The sequence below is a fragment of the Fusarium solani genome, assembly GCF_023522795.1.
Source record: "Fusarium solani strain SB1 chromosome Unknown bctg00000001, whole genome shotgun sequence".
Classification (NCBI taxonomy): Eukaryota; Fungi; Ascomycota; class Sordariomycetes; order Hypocreales; family Nectriaceae; genus Fusarium; species Fusarium solani.
The window spans coordinates 3,034,932-3,050,390 of NW_027072156.1; the positions used below are offsets into that span (position 1 = coordinate 3,034,932).

Genomic DNA, 15,459 nt, shown 5'->3' on the forward strand with positions numbered 1-15,459 from the left:
GACGGATGGATGATATGACAGGTGCTGGTTGGTTCCTGTCAGATCGAAGAGCCGGTCGGTTTTAGCCTCATCGACAATGGGATGCTTCTTTGAGTCCTCTGTATCGTTGGTTGCTCGCCACGCACGGGAGGCAGGCGAGCAAGCTTCGATAACCCCCTTCAAGCTGGTCTCCCAGGGGCTCACGCTATCGACGCACGGTGCCTGGGCAAACTGGAACGAGTAAATAAGGCAAGGAATGAAGAAACCCTAAAGGTGGAATCGAGGTGCGCCCGCCATGCACTCCAGAGAGTATATCTCTGCGCCTCTCAGCCTGCCGTGGGCTCCAGACATGGCGGACAATGACGGGCGTCCACTAGGGCTGGGTGACCTGTCCGATTCCGGATAGAGGCTTTGTCGATTTGCCCATCAGGGGCCAAGGCACACAATCAATCAACAACGACGGAATTCCATCCTTGCCGGCCCCGAAGGCAAGGTCAAGCCATCGGGAGCTGCTTCGGGGGTTGGCTGTGGAGGTTCGCGGGGCTCACGGAGGCGGCGTCGGCGCCGAGCCCGGAGACACCACCCAGATGGGAACAAGGCGGAATGAAGTGCTCCAGAGAAGGCAAGAAACGAAACGAAATTGGGGTGAGGATTTGGCGATATGGCAAAAAGCCAGCCGAAGACGCGGCTTCGAAAAGTCGAGACCCCTGAACAAGACGAGCGAGCATATCCTTACTCGGTGCAGAGCAGCATTCTAGGCGCGCAAGACTCTGCTCGGTGTCTCTGTGGGGTGCAAAGTCAAAGTAATTAGGAGCTGCCCGTTTGGGAGAGATGTGATGCTGGGCCTCGGTTCGGAGGTTCGAGGTTGACAGGGTCAAGCGGAGCTGAGTAATGGATTGATCGAATTCTCCTTTCTCATCATCCTCAGTCTGGGGGTGGAGATGTTATAGCTTGAGGCTGCAGAGTCTCGGCTCTTGTACGCCATGGCAGACGAGAAAGCTCGTTACTAGAATAGGTGAGCTGTTCGCCCCGCGCTGTCATGGGTTGGGTACAGTTCATGACCTCGTCCTGCTCGTCTTTTGCTGCCCGTGGGTTCCCCTCGAGAGAGGGTGACGGCAAGGTAGACAATCAGCTGGATCCCGGCAACGGCGTGCGCGCACTGGGTGGGCGGGACCACCCTGGCATTCGCATCTCACAGAGCCCCCTGGAAATCCAATTCTTCCATCATTCCCTCGTGTGTGCCGTGGGGCTGGTTGGAGGCTGGGAACCGCCTGTGACGATCCAAAGCCACTCCGGAGCCTCTAAGCACTTTGCCACTTTCGGCATTGCTTCTGGAAACCGGAAGGTTTGGAGTGTCAGCGATTCGCTGCTCGGGGGGTGGTTGCCAAAAAGCCGGGGAATTTGGATAAGCGTGGGGTATGGACGAGAAGATACTGTACGCCCAAGGTTCTCGTGCCAAGCTTGTTCTGTGTGACGTGACGGAGAAGCACAAACTGCTGGGTATGTAGGTGCCAGGTCAGCCAGTTACGGCCTCCATTCTTGCCGGTGACTCTCGTGACTCCGTTGGCAGCCATCCTATCCCCAAAGCGTAGCTACCGCGTACCTCCTGCTGCTTCTGCTCCTCACAACCTCACCTAGAGGCGGGGAGAGTTTTGAGCCGGTGCGGTGCGGGGCAGCAAGCCTACGGCGGATGCGGACGGGGTTTGGAATGGGCATGGGAATGGAAGGGCGAGACAGAGGGTTGAAGAATGAAGGCGGATGAGGTTGGCTTTTCCGCTCCATCAAGAGACGCAGCTTGGACATTAACATTAGGGAGCAGCCTAGCCACTCGCAAAAGCCAGAATCTATATGTTACTCTGGCTGGCCCATCGATAATAGCCTGGGCAAGAATGACGACGTTGATGATGATGAATCTAGCGGTTGTGGGATGTGGATGGTTCAAGGTTGTAATTCGAAGCCAGTCGTTGGCTGAGTTAGGTTGTCTGCGGGCTGCACGGAAGGGCCTCCCCGGTGCAACCTCCTGCCTATCTACGGATTGGATACGTATTTGCACTGCACAGCTTGCAGCTGGGACAGAGCTCGGGCATCCTCCAGGAGCGTCAACTCCACCGCTAGAGCGGGCAAGTTGAGTTGACTTGCATGCTTGATGCTTGGAGCGGTCTGCCAGCGCATTGTATCTTGTATCGTGTCAAAATTGACCATCTACAACCTGGTTCGGATACCAGCAACCTGAAGCAACCACGCCGCAGGAACAATAGAGTGGTAGCCACAGTGCGCGTCTGGCCGTGATTAGACAGTGTGGAGACCATGCGGGTGCCCTCTCTCGAAGCCTTCTGCAGCTTCATGAACCGAACCCAAACCTTCGATTGGACAGTGTCCACAATGCACTGAGTACAGCAAGCTGCACGCCAGGACCCAGCTGGTTGGTCGAAGCGATGGGTCGAGGAGTCGTCCCTGACGGCATCACCACCACGGACCTGCCCGCTGAGCGTGGCCAGCCATTACTGTCAGTCCTACACCCTATCGCCAACTGCTCCAGAGTGGCCCGGCGCTGATGCGTTGCCTCTGGGAGCTTGCACCAAGTACACTGTACAGCCGGACTGTGCTTCCTTCGAGAACGATTCTTGGTTCCCCTTTGCGTTGCAGCCCTCATGCGCCCCCGCCGGTCCCTTGTTCGATAATTGTGGGAACTGTGGCCAATTCCAGATTCTCGAAGACGGCCAGAAGAATCCAAGCCAAGCCAAGCAGCCCGCTTGGACCCCCTTTGTCCCCTCAGCGGGCTGGCACGCGTCATCTGATAGGCTCGACCAACCCATCCCCGGTCCCGGCCATAGCGAGTGGAGCACGCCGTGGGTTCTAGCTTGGCTGCCTTGCTGCCTCGTGTCTCGTTGAACCAAGCACGTTCCCCCTTCTGTAACGACGATCCTCGACCACGCCCAAGAATGCCCTCCCTGGAACCTCGCGATAGGGGATCCCAAGGAACCCTTCCCATTGACTGCAGCCCTCCAACTCCACTGTTCTCTACTTTGACCTGTCTTTTTGGGTGCGGGTCACCCCCCTGTATTCCATGTCAGCCCTCCCAAGGTCGACACAGGGATACCTTCGCCTGCACAAGCAAGCAGACGCAGACGCGCCTTGAAGCTCCCGTCCTGTCTCTGCCCTCAACTGAACCAGGCGCCGCGCCAACCACTGTGACCTTCTCCTCATCGTCCGGAGCTACTCCTCTCGTCAAGCCATCCAGCTTCCTCCCCCGCGCGCAATCGGCACCTATCTCACAGGAACACGCGGCGCATCCACAAGCCTCGTTCAAGCCTCGTCGCGCACCCCTCCATCGATGAACTGCTCATCACCTCCCTCCACTGTGTTCTATGTGCCCTGCGCTACCAGTTGAATCACTCACCTCCAGCTCTCTGCTAAGCTAGGGGTCGCCTCTCTGTTTTCTTGTCCTGGTGATCGCTTCAATTCTGTCATCAAACAACCTGGGGATATCATGTCCCCTTGTTCTTGAAAAACGACACATCATTGCCTCTACCGAGAAACACATCACCACCAGGCAGTAACTAGTCGCTCCTCTCTCGGTTGCCTGAGCTGAGCTGAGCTGAGCAAGCCTTTCTTTGTCCCTGCCTGAGCGTGATGGCGTCCATCCTCATCATCATCCTGTAACTGCCATCCATCTTTGCGCCTGGGCTTCCTCTCTGACCTCTTTTTTCTGCATCAATTTCCCCTTTCCTTGTTCCCACGTTACTTTTTCACCTTTCTTTCTTTCCCCTTCACAAGGCTGCGCCATCCATTGTTCTTGGGCACCTCTGCCCCGTAAAAACCCCTCTCAAGTCCCCTAAAGGCTGGGTCCCAGTCTCTGCTCGGGGAGTAAAAGTCACTTTTTGACTCCTGCCCCCCCCCCCCCCCGGCTGGCTCTGAGACCTTTCCTTCTCCATCACCCTCACCCTCCTCTCTCACTTTCGCGCGTTCCCTCCCTCCCTCCCTCTCTCCTCTCCTCCTCCTCCTCTCTCTCCAAAAAATCTTGTCTTAATCCGTTCCTTGGCCAATTCGACTCGTCGAGTCGACCCTCGATCCGGTCGCATCTGACTCGCTGTCGATTATCTTTCTCCACGCCGTCATCCACGCCCTCTCACGGCAGATACTCTAGGCCACTACTGTCAGAGTACTTGACTACCAGCGGCAGGCTTTGCCTCCCGTCTTCGCCTTTTCCCGGCCTCGCCTCGTCCGTCTTGCCTTCGAGTCTTCGTTGCCGCCCGCTGCAAGCCAAGCCAGGCGCTTCCTGTCGCATCCCGCATCAACTCAACCCTCTCTCTCTCTTCGCGCACGCGCCGAAACATTCATTCTCTTTCCCGTCTTCTCCTTCTCTGGACCCTTCTTTCTCTCGGCTTCCTTTTTTCCCGTTCCAACCAGTTTTACCTCTGCTCCCACTGGTATTGTCGTTACGTCGCACCATCCATCCACAATCGCGACCACGCCCTGCTCCTCCGCTTGCAGCCACGCTCGCAGATCGTCTCTCTCCTCCCCCGGACCCAGTTACTTCGACCGTCGGTGCCCTTGTCCTGCTTGGGCTCTTCCCTCATCCTTCCCTAGCCCTTCTCCAACCAGGATCCGACACCTTCTGCTCGCCGCTAAGCAAGCACGTCGCCTGCTGCAGTGGTACCTCAAGGTAAGGCCCAGATACCTTCATGGCCCTGACACCATTGTCCCAGCGCACGCGTGCTCCATCCATTCTACCACCACGATCCCAGCCAAGCACCCTCACCCTCACTCACATCGTCTTGCCCTTCTCCTTCTAGTAGCTTTCCTCATTCTGTCTTCCATCCCCTGGCCCTTGTTGGTCCATTCCATCTTGACCCATTCGTCTCCATCCCCGTGTGTCGACCATTTCTTCACTCACCTTTTCGCCTCTCTACCTACCGCGCCATCATTTCCAGCAGATCTCGCCCTCTCTCTTTCTTCTCACATCGCTCTCTGCCGAACCCACAACGTCGCCGCGACTTTCCTTTTTTCAACTCGCACCCAGCTAATATTTTTTCCTTTTTCGCCATCCAGTCTCGATTTCCATCCCGATTTGTTCGAGACCCTGTTGTCTGCCGACAGCTCCCGCCACTGCGACGCCAACCAAGGAACTCGTCCGACCCTTCCACACGAAAGCCGTCTCGCTGTACAACCAAACCGAGTACTCTAGGACGTCTTCGATTCATCAACGCTGCACACAGGCGCGTTTCGGTAATCGGTTCCTTTCTTCGTTCTCTGCGACGGTTTCATCTATCCATCTCGTCGCATGTCTCGCGGCTCCTGAGTCGCATTGACCCAATCGCCTCGCGATCGCAACGCCCCTGAACCACGATCCACGATAACCCTTTGGCGTTCCTGTTCGCAATCGACGTTAAACCACGGCTCGAATTCGTATATCACAGGACATTTAGTCCTTGGTGTTTCGTGAGGGTATCCATCTTCACCCACTAAAACATCTTGGTCCAATTTCTCAGCTGCCCGAAGGGCTACGGTGCTCCAGTCGTGAGACTGGTAGCTCTCCATGAGCAACATGGACCGCGCCGCTTGTCACGTTATCTATGTCAATCGCAATGTCTGCGAGGAGGGTTTGGTTCGCGCCATTGCTGACCACGGTGCATCCGACTGGGCTACAGATGAAGCTCGTCAAATCGTGCAGCCTCTTCTAAAGGCATTTGGCGATGGTGAGTTTGCCAAATAATGCCTGCTTGTGGTATGCTTGCCTTGCTAACACGCCGTCCAGTCAATGTCTGCGCCTCTGGGGGCGCTTGTTTGTCAAAACTGTTCGAATTACAGGAAGTATCTATGCTCGATCTGAAGCCGACACTCGTACTTCTCGACACTCCACACGATGAACCAGTTCACGAGTCCCGGAGAAGACCCCTATCGCCCTCGCCTTCTTGCACTTCTTCCACGGAAGATGTCGATATTCACACCCCCGACGAAGATCTCTATGGTCTTGGTTTGCTACAAAAGATCATCACCGAAGCCCATTTGCGTGGCATGTCCAAGCTTATTGTCCCGATACCAGTTATCAGCAATCCACAGATGGAGCACCCATCTACGAATGGACAGATGACTGATGGCGCCGTGGAGCCCGTTGTTTCGCCTTTGGGGTTACTGGATGCAAACCGTCAACTCATCAGGAGATGCCTGGATCTTGGCGCTGTCGACGTCATCATCAGCCCTCTAAGCGTCAAGTGCATAACGAGTCTGGAGATCTGCGCTTATCGGGCCCATAGAGATGCTGCAAAGGAGCAACAGACCCTGCTGGAAATTAGGCAAGGTCGGAAACGATCCTGGGTTGGTGTGAACGAGGAGAAGCCGTTTGCCTACCTCCGGGAAGCCATGGTTTCGGGGCTGATGAACGGGATTTGCCGTTTGTCTACCAACGACGACCAGATCAATAATGCACACGTAGCCGTGTCTTCTGAGCGACAGGCTGCCATTGCTACTGCAGTCGGTAGTTGGCGTTTCTGTGCCCACTCACTCTCCGACGATGAGTTGCTGGTGGCAGCCATGGACATGTTCAGGCACGCCTTGTCCATGCCTGAACTTGAGCGATGGCGGCTACATGCAGGTACGTCTTACTATTTTAATATTGATCACGGTCGGCCACATGTTAACCTCGACTCTAGACCAACTGATCAGCTTTCTTGTTGCCTGCCGTGCCGCGTACAATAGTTTTGTTCCATATCACAACTTTCGCCATGTTGTGGACGTCTTGCAGGCAACCTTCCATTTCTTGGTTCGCATCAACGCTCTGCCGCCATATCCTGCAGGTGCCGAGCCCAAGATTACTCCGGCAAAATCCCCGATGGCTGCGTTGATCACACCTTTTGAGGCCTTGACGCTTCTCATCACTGCCATCGGTCACGATGTCGGCCACCCTGGTGTCAACAACGGGTTCCTTGTCACACTGAACGCCCCTCTAGCCCAGCTTTACAACGATCGTTCCGTCTTGGAATCGTTCCACTGCGCAGCTTATTCGCAGATCCTTCGCCGATATTGGCCTGCGGCCTTCGAAGACAGCAAGATGCGTGATCTCATGATTGCCTCAATCCTGGCAACAGATATGGGCCTACACTTCGAATACATGAAGAAGCTAGGAAACGTACAGGAGCGTCTCCAAGTGGACAACAACACGGATGGCTGGAACGGCCGGCAGCTGCAGGAGGCTAAGACCTTGGCGTGCTCACTTCTCATCAAATGTGCCGACATCAGCAATGTGGTATGTTGATCCTTGGACTTGTCAATCTAGACTTGAAAACTAATTTGTCCTTTTAGGCAAGGAATCACGAGATAGCGTTAAAATGGACGTACATTCTCTCGGAGGAGTTCTCGCGGCAGGCGTCCATGGAAGGTGAACTGGGCATTCCGTCGTCGCTCATGTCACCGCCGAAGCAAGACATGACATCATTGGCCAAGAGCCAGCTTGGATTCATGAATCTCTTTGCCACCCCACTGTTCCAAGGAGTTGCCGACATCATGCCTGCTATGGATTATACCGTGGAGGAGCTCGAGATGAATAAGAGCTTGTTCGAGCTGAAGCTGCAGCAGGAAAAGGCGAAGGAGCCGTTGGATGACCCAGTTCGCAAGCGCCTTCTGAAGGAGGGCACGTTTTCGCCGAGGACTATGAGTTTTGCGGTACCACAAGAGGAGGAAAGGAAAGCGCCAGCGTCACTAATGGAGGTAGCGGACCGAAAGTCGGACTCGACTCCAGTGGGTAATGGAGATCTGCCAAAGCCCCGGGCGGAGGGAGAAGATCTGTCGCCAGCCGACAGCCAGAGGACAATGGGTGCGTCGCCCGTGAGTGGCACGTTCGAGGAGTTTAAGGAAATCAATGGCTCGACGTCATCATTTGACGCAGTCAGGGAGTTGGCGAACAGCGATCCGTTTCAAACACGAAGCAGGGGCGACAGCTATCCTGATGGCAAATCAATGCCCTCGGCGAAGCAAAGATCGAGCGAGACAACTGAAGGAAGTGTGTCGGGGGCATGCTCAGGAGACTGGGCTTCCCAAGCGACGAGCGCAACAACGGGCAAGATGCCAATGTCACCAAGCACGCGGGGCACAAGTATTGTCAGCGGGGACTCGACGGAACATCCAGTTGGCATTCCTACGATCAACGTCGATTCGGCGAGCTTGAAGGAGACATCGGGAGCGATCTACCACGACAACTCGGCGATGGATGACGAGACAAGATCCAACGCAAGCACAACAGGCGGAAGCATTGGCAAGGCCGAGGGCAAGTCATTGAAAAAGAAGACTAGCAGGTTCAGGATGAAGGACTTCCCATTCTTCAGGAGACATAAGGGCACAAGCTCGCCATCGACGGCGGACACGACTGGGTGAAGAGGTATCACAGAACTCGTCAGCCAGGAGCGAAGATAAGATGTAACGAATCGCAAAAATGGGGCGTCTCGAAATCCGACTCGAGGCAGACAAGAAGCTGGAGAGGCCCGAGGCAGGGTTATATAGGCTGATGCTGTCGGAGACGTGTGTGGCTATTCCACAATGGCCTTTCTTTTCCAAGGACGTGTCAGTCAAGGCGACTGCCCTAATGATTGCAGTATATACTTGTACAATAACTATGGGTGGAGAGTCTCGGCGAGCGAGCGGTTCAGCCGGGTGCGCAGACTGCAGCTCGGGCCCAGAGCTTGCGAGGACGGAGAGGTATTCATCTTCTTCACTCAGGAAGCATCTTTATGGGAGCGGGAAAACCGGGACCGGGACCGGAGACCGCTACAGGCGTTGGCGCAGGGTCGGCAGGGTGACGAAAGGGAATGTATCAAAATCAGTCACGGCAGGATGGGTGTGGGACATGATAGTTTTTTGCTTGGGTTGGGTTTGGTTGGGTATATGATATATGGAAGGGGAGGACGGATGTAGGTCTGTGGTGTCGTTTAGGTGTTGTTGGGTGATGGGCAGGTTACATGGCTGTGAGGCTATGTATGGTTCCGCAGGCAGATGCCCTCGCAAGAGATGTCAGATTCAATGATGACGGCCCTTTGAAGCAGTTGTTTTTGCTATTGGTGATTCTGAACCATGGTGCAAATGATGGTGTATATTGTGTGAACCGGATCATGTGTTGATGCTACTAGAAGGGAATACATGTGCAAATCGCCAAGAATACGGGTCCACAGCATGTGGGAGATTTCGGCGGAGGAGTGAAATGCATTCACAGTCGTCATGGTACGGTAAGCGTCAGGTCCCTTAGTTCCACGGGTGTGTCGAGGTGCGTGACTAGTATAAGAGCTGGTGGGATCTAGGAGGATATGTGAATATGGTTCCTCCATCTATAACCAGGGGGCTAGTTCGGAGCCCTCTGGTAGGCCTTTTATGACTTGCCCGGGTCGTAGCTGCAAGCCTAGTTTCCCGAGAATTCGGTGTCGTCAGATGAACCAGATCCGGAAGAGGTGTTATCAGTCTCGCAAGAATCGTCAAAAGGTAGTCAAAGATTGAGAGACCGGTTAGGAAAGGGCAATCATAATAGAGATGACCTTTATGGTGTGAATATCATGCAGCGCCAGAGTCACCTTGGGCACACGGTACTTGTCAATAGTGAATAGGTAGTCACTTGGACGTCAACCACATGAGACTTGCATACAATCCATGCCTCTTCCTCATGCACGACTCCTCGTCTGCGAACGCTGCTAATGCGGCTCCTCCAGACTTTCTGATCACGCATGGGATAATAATTCCCGAGATGATGGGATTGGTGAAAGCCCATTGGTCAGAATTTCCGAGCTCGCGCGCGCCCTCCATGTATTGCCAGCAACGCCCATCGAATGGTCGGCCGATGGGGGAGAGGGGAAATGTCATGGATTCATGTAAGGTTAGATGGACGGGTAACATTCTAGACCCGGACGTTGTGGGTTCTGGATCTGTTCCAAGTGCGTGGGGGTTTGTTGTAGTTTGTGTTTGTGGATGAGGGCAAGCATGGTAGGTTGCTATGGTGAAGCCGTGACCATTTCTTCAGGCTCCCATGAAAACCCGGCTTTAGCAGGTTGGGTAGAAGGACAAGAATCTACTCGGTAGTAACAGGTTGTTTTAGATCCATATTCAACAAGTTATCTAGTCTATGTCCATCGAAGAAATTCACATAGAACATTTGTTGTGGTGCTCTTCTGTAGTCAGTGCCTCGCTTGGGTTGCCAACGCCTGACTCAACCAAACCCTATACTAGGTATTTTTAGAAGATATTCAGCCCTAAAGTGATGGCATCTAATCCAAACCTTTGTGGTTTTTAAGGAGAAGATATAATATGGATGTGCTACCTTTGGGATATTAGCAAATCTGCCTTCCTTGGGATAGATACATAGACTGTTGGTCATGAGAGTGCTGTCACAGGCGTCTACAATGAATGCATCCTAGCCTTCCTCCCAGAGAAACCAAGTATAGAGACACGCGCCATTGTCAATAGCAAGAGAGTACCATTTTCAAAAGCTCAAATTATCATTATTTTCATCTCGTATTTTCCTTTTCCAGACCAAAAACGCCCAATGTCTGTCTCCCTTCCCATTTTAAACTCAACCGGTGTATACGCAAATCCAAGTCGCTATTTCTAATGCAGTCTATGATGCAATGCCGAAATGCCGTCAAGTAATGTCGCTGTCATGCAGCCGTTTCGCGAAATTCAAGTCGTGCACTGTGGACCTAGTCCTGGATGGCAAAGGCTGCCCTAGCCGTCTTGCTGCTCCTCGCCAGGCGATCACCGTACCTGATGAAGACGAATGGAATGACTCCCATGGCGAGAGCGATAAATGCCAGCACAGAGGGTGCCCAGTGGAGGCCCAAGTCGGCATACATGCTGTCGGCAGCAAGCGGGAGTAGGATGGCGCCGATGGAGCGTGTCATACTGGCTGCGGCCAGGGCAGATGCCGAGTATTGAAGAAAGACGTCCGTGAGATAGTTGATCATTCCCATGAACAGAAGCTGGAAGCCCAGACCGAAAAAGAGACCACCCAGCGATGGGATAATGGGGTTCACGTTGGGCCAGACAGTCCAACCAAGCCAGAATAGGGAGATGACCATGCTACAAGCCAGCAAGTTAGCATCTTGGACCACACACTATCGACCAGTTCAGGTTGGGGCAAGGGCAGACATACCAAGGAGAAGCAATGCAAGCAAGGGGCAGGCGGCGATAGATGTGGTTCTTGGTCCATTCCGCGCCGGCTTTGGTTTGACTATCATGATACCAAGTAAAGATGTAGAATACCACCAGAGAGAGGATCGATCCAACAGCCACTGCAGGAGACAGGTTAACGAACTGTCTTGACGTGTTGCGTAGTAGAGCACGGCGACAAGTCAACTTACAAGGTATAAATGCAAGTCCAGCCATTCCTGGAGATAGTTCGTAAAAGTCTGCTCAGCAGATCAACGTTAGGAATATTCGGAGACGGCATGGGCCAAGTTCATGCGTGCTTACCTTGAAAGACTCGAGGATATGCCTGGAACATGAGGTAGAAGACGGCGTACACGAGTGTGAGGTATACCGAAGTGGAGGCAAGGATGGGTTCTGTGAACAGAAGCTTCATGGGTCGTAGGAAGATCTTTCGGACGTCGAAAGGCTTCAGCTCGGGAATCTGCCCCTCGCCAGATTTGCGGTTCTTCTTGAGTTGCTTGCGCGCCGCCTTGTTCTGAAGGACTGGGGCGTACGTCTCAGGGAGTGTGAGGACGAGAGGCAGTCCAGAAGCCGCCATCATGCCGGCGATCCAGAATGGCCAGCGCCACGAGATTGGGGAGGAGAAGCCCGAGACGATGGGACCAACCAAGGGACCCAAGGTGGTGATGCCCATGTAGAGGGCCATAGCGTTGCCTCGCACCGAGGGATTGTCCAGAATATCAGAGTACAGTCCGCCGATAACAGTCGTGGGAGCTGCTGCGTTGACTCCGCAAAGAAGACGGAAGATGAGGAGGGCCGCATAGTTGGGAGCCCCAGATGATGCTAGCATAAAGACGAGATAGCCCAGATAGGTACCGATCAAGACAGGTCGACGACCGATGTACTCGCTGAGGGGGCCGAAGAGCAGAGGGCCGAGGACATAGCCAATCATATACAAAGAGTTGAGGAGGATGAGGTGAACGGGGTTGGTGATATTGAACTGCTCGGCGATGGCATTGAGAGCACCTGAAGGCATCGACGATCCAAAGTTGCCATTGAAGGTGCATGTGAAACCGGCGACGATGATGTGCAGTTTTCTCATCTTGGGTATGTCAGTATCCCTAGTCTATTCTTGTGGTAATAGTTAACTGACCGGCGATAACTTGGTGGCATCCCAAGACTCGCTGTCAGACCAGCTCGACTCGTCAGAAGAGTCTCCTCTCTCTTCGATGTCGACAACAGCGTGGTTGCGGGTGGCATCGTCGCCCAAGCACCGAGTCTCGTCAGAACCCATGATGTTGAAACAATTGGCCGAGCAAAAGGTTAAATTGTCCGTTGATGTCTGTTGCAACCCAAGTCAACTGCCCTGTGCCTGGGCAGGTTGTTGGCTCTTATATCCATCTTCTCCCAAGCCATCTCCATTGCTGTGTTCCCACTGTGGGTAATTCGCACAAAATTTTCTTGTCTCTTTTCCTTCTCCGACTTGTCACTGTTGGCTTGACTCAACTCATCGTGGACATTAGACCGGTCGCGAACTCTGGGTCTTCTGTCGTGTAAGCTATAGCCTGTCTCGCGCCGTCATTGGACAGTTTGGCCGAAGGCGTCAAGCCAGCTTCTGCGTCTCGGTTTTTATTTGACCCACAAACTCCCGAGTCCGAGCTGTCGGTTTTGATCCGTCATTGATACATCCACTTGACTAGGCCCATGTGATGCCTGTTGAACGATTCGATTCGGCCGAGCCTCTTCACCCCCAAATTTCTGTCGGGAGTTTTTGCGGCTTAGAAATCTCGACGGGAGGAAGGGCGCTGTCTTGTAAAAAATGTCACCAGAAAGGCCCGCCGAGCATCGGCATCCGGAGCCGGCCTCCAACGACTCCCGGCAGCCTCGAACAGGACCTGCTCGACGAAGAACCAGTATGAAACCCCCTCACTGTATTGTATTTTGCTGTTATTGAGATGATTGAGATGATTCATCTCTCATCTTGTCTTGGTGTTTTATTGTTGTTTCTACTCGCCGTCAATGCATCAGTTTCCTTGCTCACGAGACTGACTGTCCACGTTGCTTTATTTCAGACGGGAGAGCCTGTATTGTATGCCATCAGCGAAAGGTTCGGTGCGATATACTGGAAAAGGGCATACCTTGCTCAAATTGCCAGTCTCAGGACAGGTCAAACTGCCGGCTGTACGAGAAGAAGAAGACAAGGTCTACGCTGGCACGTATAAACCGTCCAACCAATATCCCCCTTCAGCCTCGTCACCGTGGCCAGCAGCCCGTAACAGCACCTGCAACACCCACTCCAACGCCTCAGTGGCCTGGCATCTCGACGGATGGTTCAACCGATCCTATTCCTCGACCGAGTTCATCATCAGCCGATAATAGGGCCCGATATCATCACAACGACTCCCCTTCCACTATCCACGGCTCCGCCGCCGGAAACTGCGAGGATGAGCAGGCCACACGTAACCTAGCAGAGTTCATTGACCAAGATGAAGTCAGAGTGGGCGAGATCACTCGAGCCGCCCGCCTCTACTACATTGGTACTGAGTTCTCCAACCTCAACTACCTAGTTCGCCAACGAGCTCGACAGCCAGACCAGAATGTCGTGCACTTTGGAAGCCACCCTCTTGCTCGAAAGATACCTTCAGTGCCGCAGGAAGCACTCCAGTTGCCCCCAAAGGCATTGGCAGATGAGCTTGTCAGGGCCTACTTCACCCACGTGAATAGGGGGTTCCCTGTTGTCGACGAGGAAGAGTTCATGGCAAGATATAACGGAACAGACGCCTACAGGCAAATCTCTCTGCCCTTGTTCCATGCCGTCTGTCTTGTTGGTGCACATGTCCTGTCTTCCCGTCGCGAGGACGTCAAGGCCATAAAGTTCGACTTTTTCCGGAGAGCGAAGCTGCTGTTCGACTGTCGCTTTGAGCAGCATCGCGAGTCATATCTCCAGGTTGCCCTTCTCCTAACATGGCAGTGTGACAACCTCGAAGACATCGTCTCCAATTCGTGGCATTGGGTGGGTGTCGCTGCCCGAACGGCCATGGGCATGGGTATGCACCGAGATGCAGCGCCGTCCAGCCTCAACACCATGGACAAGTCCCAGTGGGTTCGGCTCTGGTGGTCTGTCTTCCAGTTTGATGTCATGGTCTCAGCTTCCTATGGCCGACCACAAGCTATGTGAGTCTGTCCCAGCTTGAAGTTGCAATGGAAACCTTGTCTAACAAAGTCAGAAACCTCGACGAATCCGATGCGCCCATGCTGCATGAAAAGCACTTTGATGGTATTCCGCACGCAAATTGCGCATTCGCAATTCAACACACCCAGTTGTGCATAATCTTCTCCAAGGCCATGAAGGGGCGAGTGGCAATCCGAGCCTCGCCAGCCGATCGAGCTCAAGTGACGAAGCAGGCCGATGAGGAGTTGGCTCAGTTCATAACCCAGCTGCCAGAGAGTCTGCGACTGTCGTTTCCAGAGCCAGACATCTGGCAGGCAACCCTTCACCTCTCTTATAATAACTTTCTGATCCTGCTGCATCGGCCACCGCCTCGTCAAGATCCAAAGCACTTCTCACCAGACACAGCCACCGATATGAGCATCTGCGGGGACGCCGTTGCAGCCATCAACTCGATTTTTGAGTCGCTCCGCTCAAGAGACCTCTTGTGCGATCTGTGGCTCCCAGCAGTTCATGTGCTTTTCACGGCCTTGCTGCATGTGGCCAGTGAACTCAACTCAGCCAATCCTCTCGTAGCTGCGAAGTCGTTGCGCATGTTTGATTGCCTCCTCGTCACTCTACGAGAGTTATCGCGTCACTGGCTGTATGCCGAGAGTCTGTTGCGCTTGTTTGAGGAACGAACCATGTGGAACAGGCCAAGGGCCAATCTTGACGGTTCTGCTGAGGCTTCTGTCGCAAGAGGGCCACAGCGCTCAAACGAAGGTCCTCAAAACGACGGCCCAGAGCGCTTCTCCCTGCGTCCTGATCCTCTCGCCACTTCCAGTGGCATCCCCCAGAGCCCGGCTGGAGGCATTGCAGCCACAGGGTTCCAAACATCCTCTAGGGCCTCCGGTCTTGGTCATCGTGAACAACTTCCGGGCCAAGGCTTGCCCCATGGCCAAGCTGGTCCTCCATATGCTTTTAACTATGACTTTGGAGGCGCAATGGCAGGACAAGGCGCAGGAAATACTTCGAGGGATATTGCGCAAGGGGTTATCCCGTACAGTGACGGTTTCATCGATAATGGGATGGATATGGCTGAGAGTGGCCAAGGTTTGGATCTTCTACCCGTGCCTTCAGCACTGGAGTTTCTTCTTGCGGGTATGGACGGTGAGTATGACTTTTGATCCAATGTTCAGGTGTAAGGAGGC

General features: G+C 53.9%; 4 protein-coding genes across 4 annotated transcripts; 3 read left to right on the forward strand and 1 right to left on the reverse strand.

Moving 5' to 3' along the window:
• Window positions 1-2,286: 2,286 nt before the first annotated feature.
• Window positions 2,287-2,871, forward strand: MRS44_003057 (uncharacterized protein; the record flags this gene model as incomplete). Its single annotated transcript, XM_065623070.1, has 2 exons — window positions 2,287-2,352; window positions 2,392-2,871. The coding sequence occupies 2 exons, from the start codon at window positions 2,287-2,289 to the stop codon at window positions 2,869-2,871; spliced, it is 546 nt and encodes a 181-aa protein (XP_065479142.1).
• A 2,656-nt stretch (window positions 2,872-5,527) lies between these two features.
• MRS44_003058 (uncharacterized protein) lies at window positions 5,528-8,349 on the forward strand (the record flags this gene model as incomplete). Its single annotated transcript, XM_046268307.2, has 4 exons — window positions 5,528-5,678; window positions 5,738-6,574; window positions 6,633-7,225; window positions 7,282-8,349. 4 exons carry the CDS (start codon window positions 5,528-5,530, stop codon window positions 8,347-8,349), a joined length of 2,649 nt encoding a protein of 882 aa, XP_046137171.2.
• Window positions 8,350-10,652: 2,303 nt separating this feature from the next.
• On the reverse strand, window positions 10,653-12,394 carry MRS44_003059 (uncharacterized protein; the record flags this gene model as incomplete). Its single annotated transcript, XM_065623071.1, has 5 exons — window positions 10,653-11,031; window positions 11,105-11,243; window positions 11,313-11,339; window positions 11,425-12,202; window positions 12,254-12,394. 5 exons carry the CDS (start codon window positions 12,392-12,394, stop codon window positions 10,653-10,655), a joined length of 1,464 nt encoding a protein of 487 aa, XP_065479143.1.
• A 525-nt stretch (window positions 12,395-12,919) lies between these two features.
• MRS44_003060 (uncharacterized protein) lies at window positions 12,920-15,435 on the forward strand (the record flags this gene model as incomplete). The annotated part of the gene is made up of 3 exons (XM_065623072.1): window positions 12,920-13,036; window positions 13,256-14,274; window positions 14,328-15,435. 3 exons carry the CDS (start codon window positions 12,920-12,922, stop codon window positions 15,433-15,435), a joined length of 2,244 nt encoding a protein of 747 aa, XP_065479144.1.
• Between the last annotated feature and the right edge of the window lie 24 nt (window positions 15,436-15,459).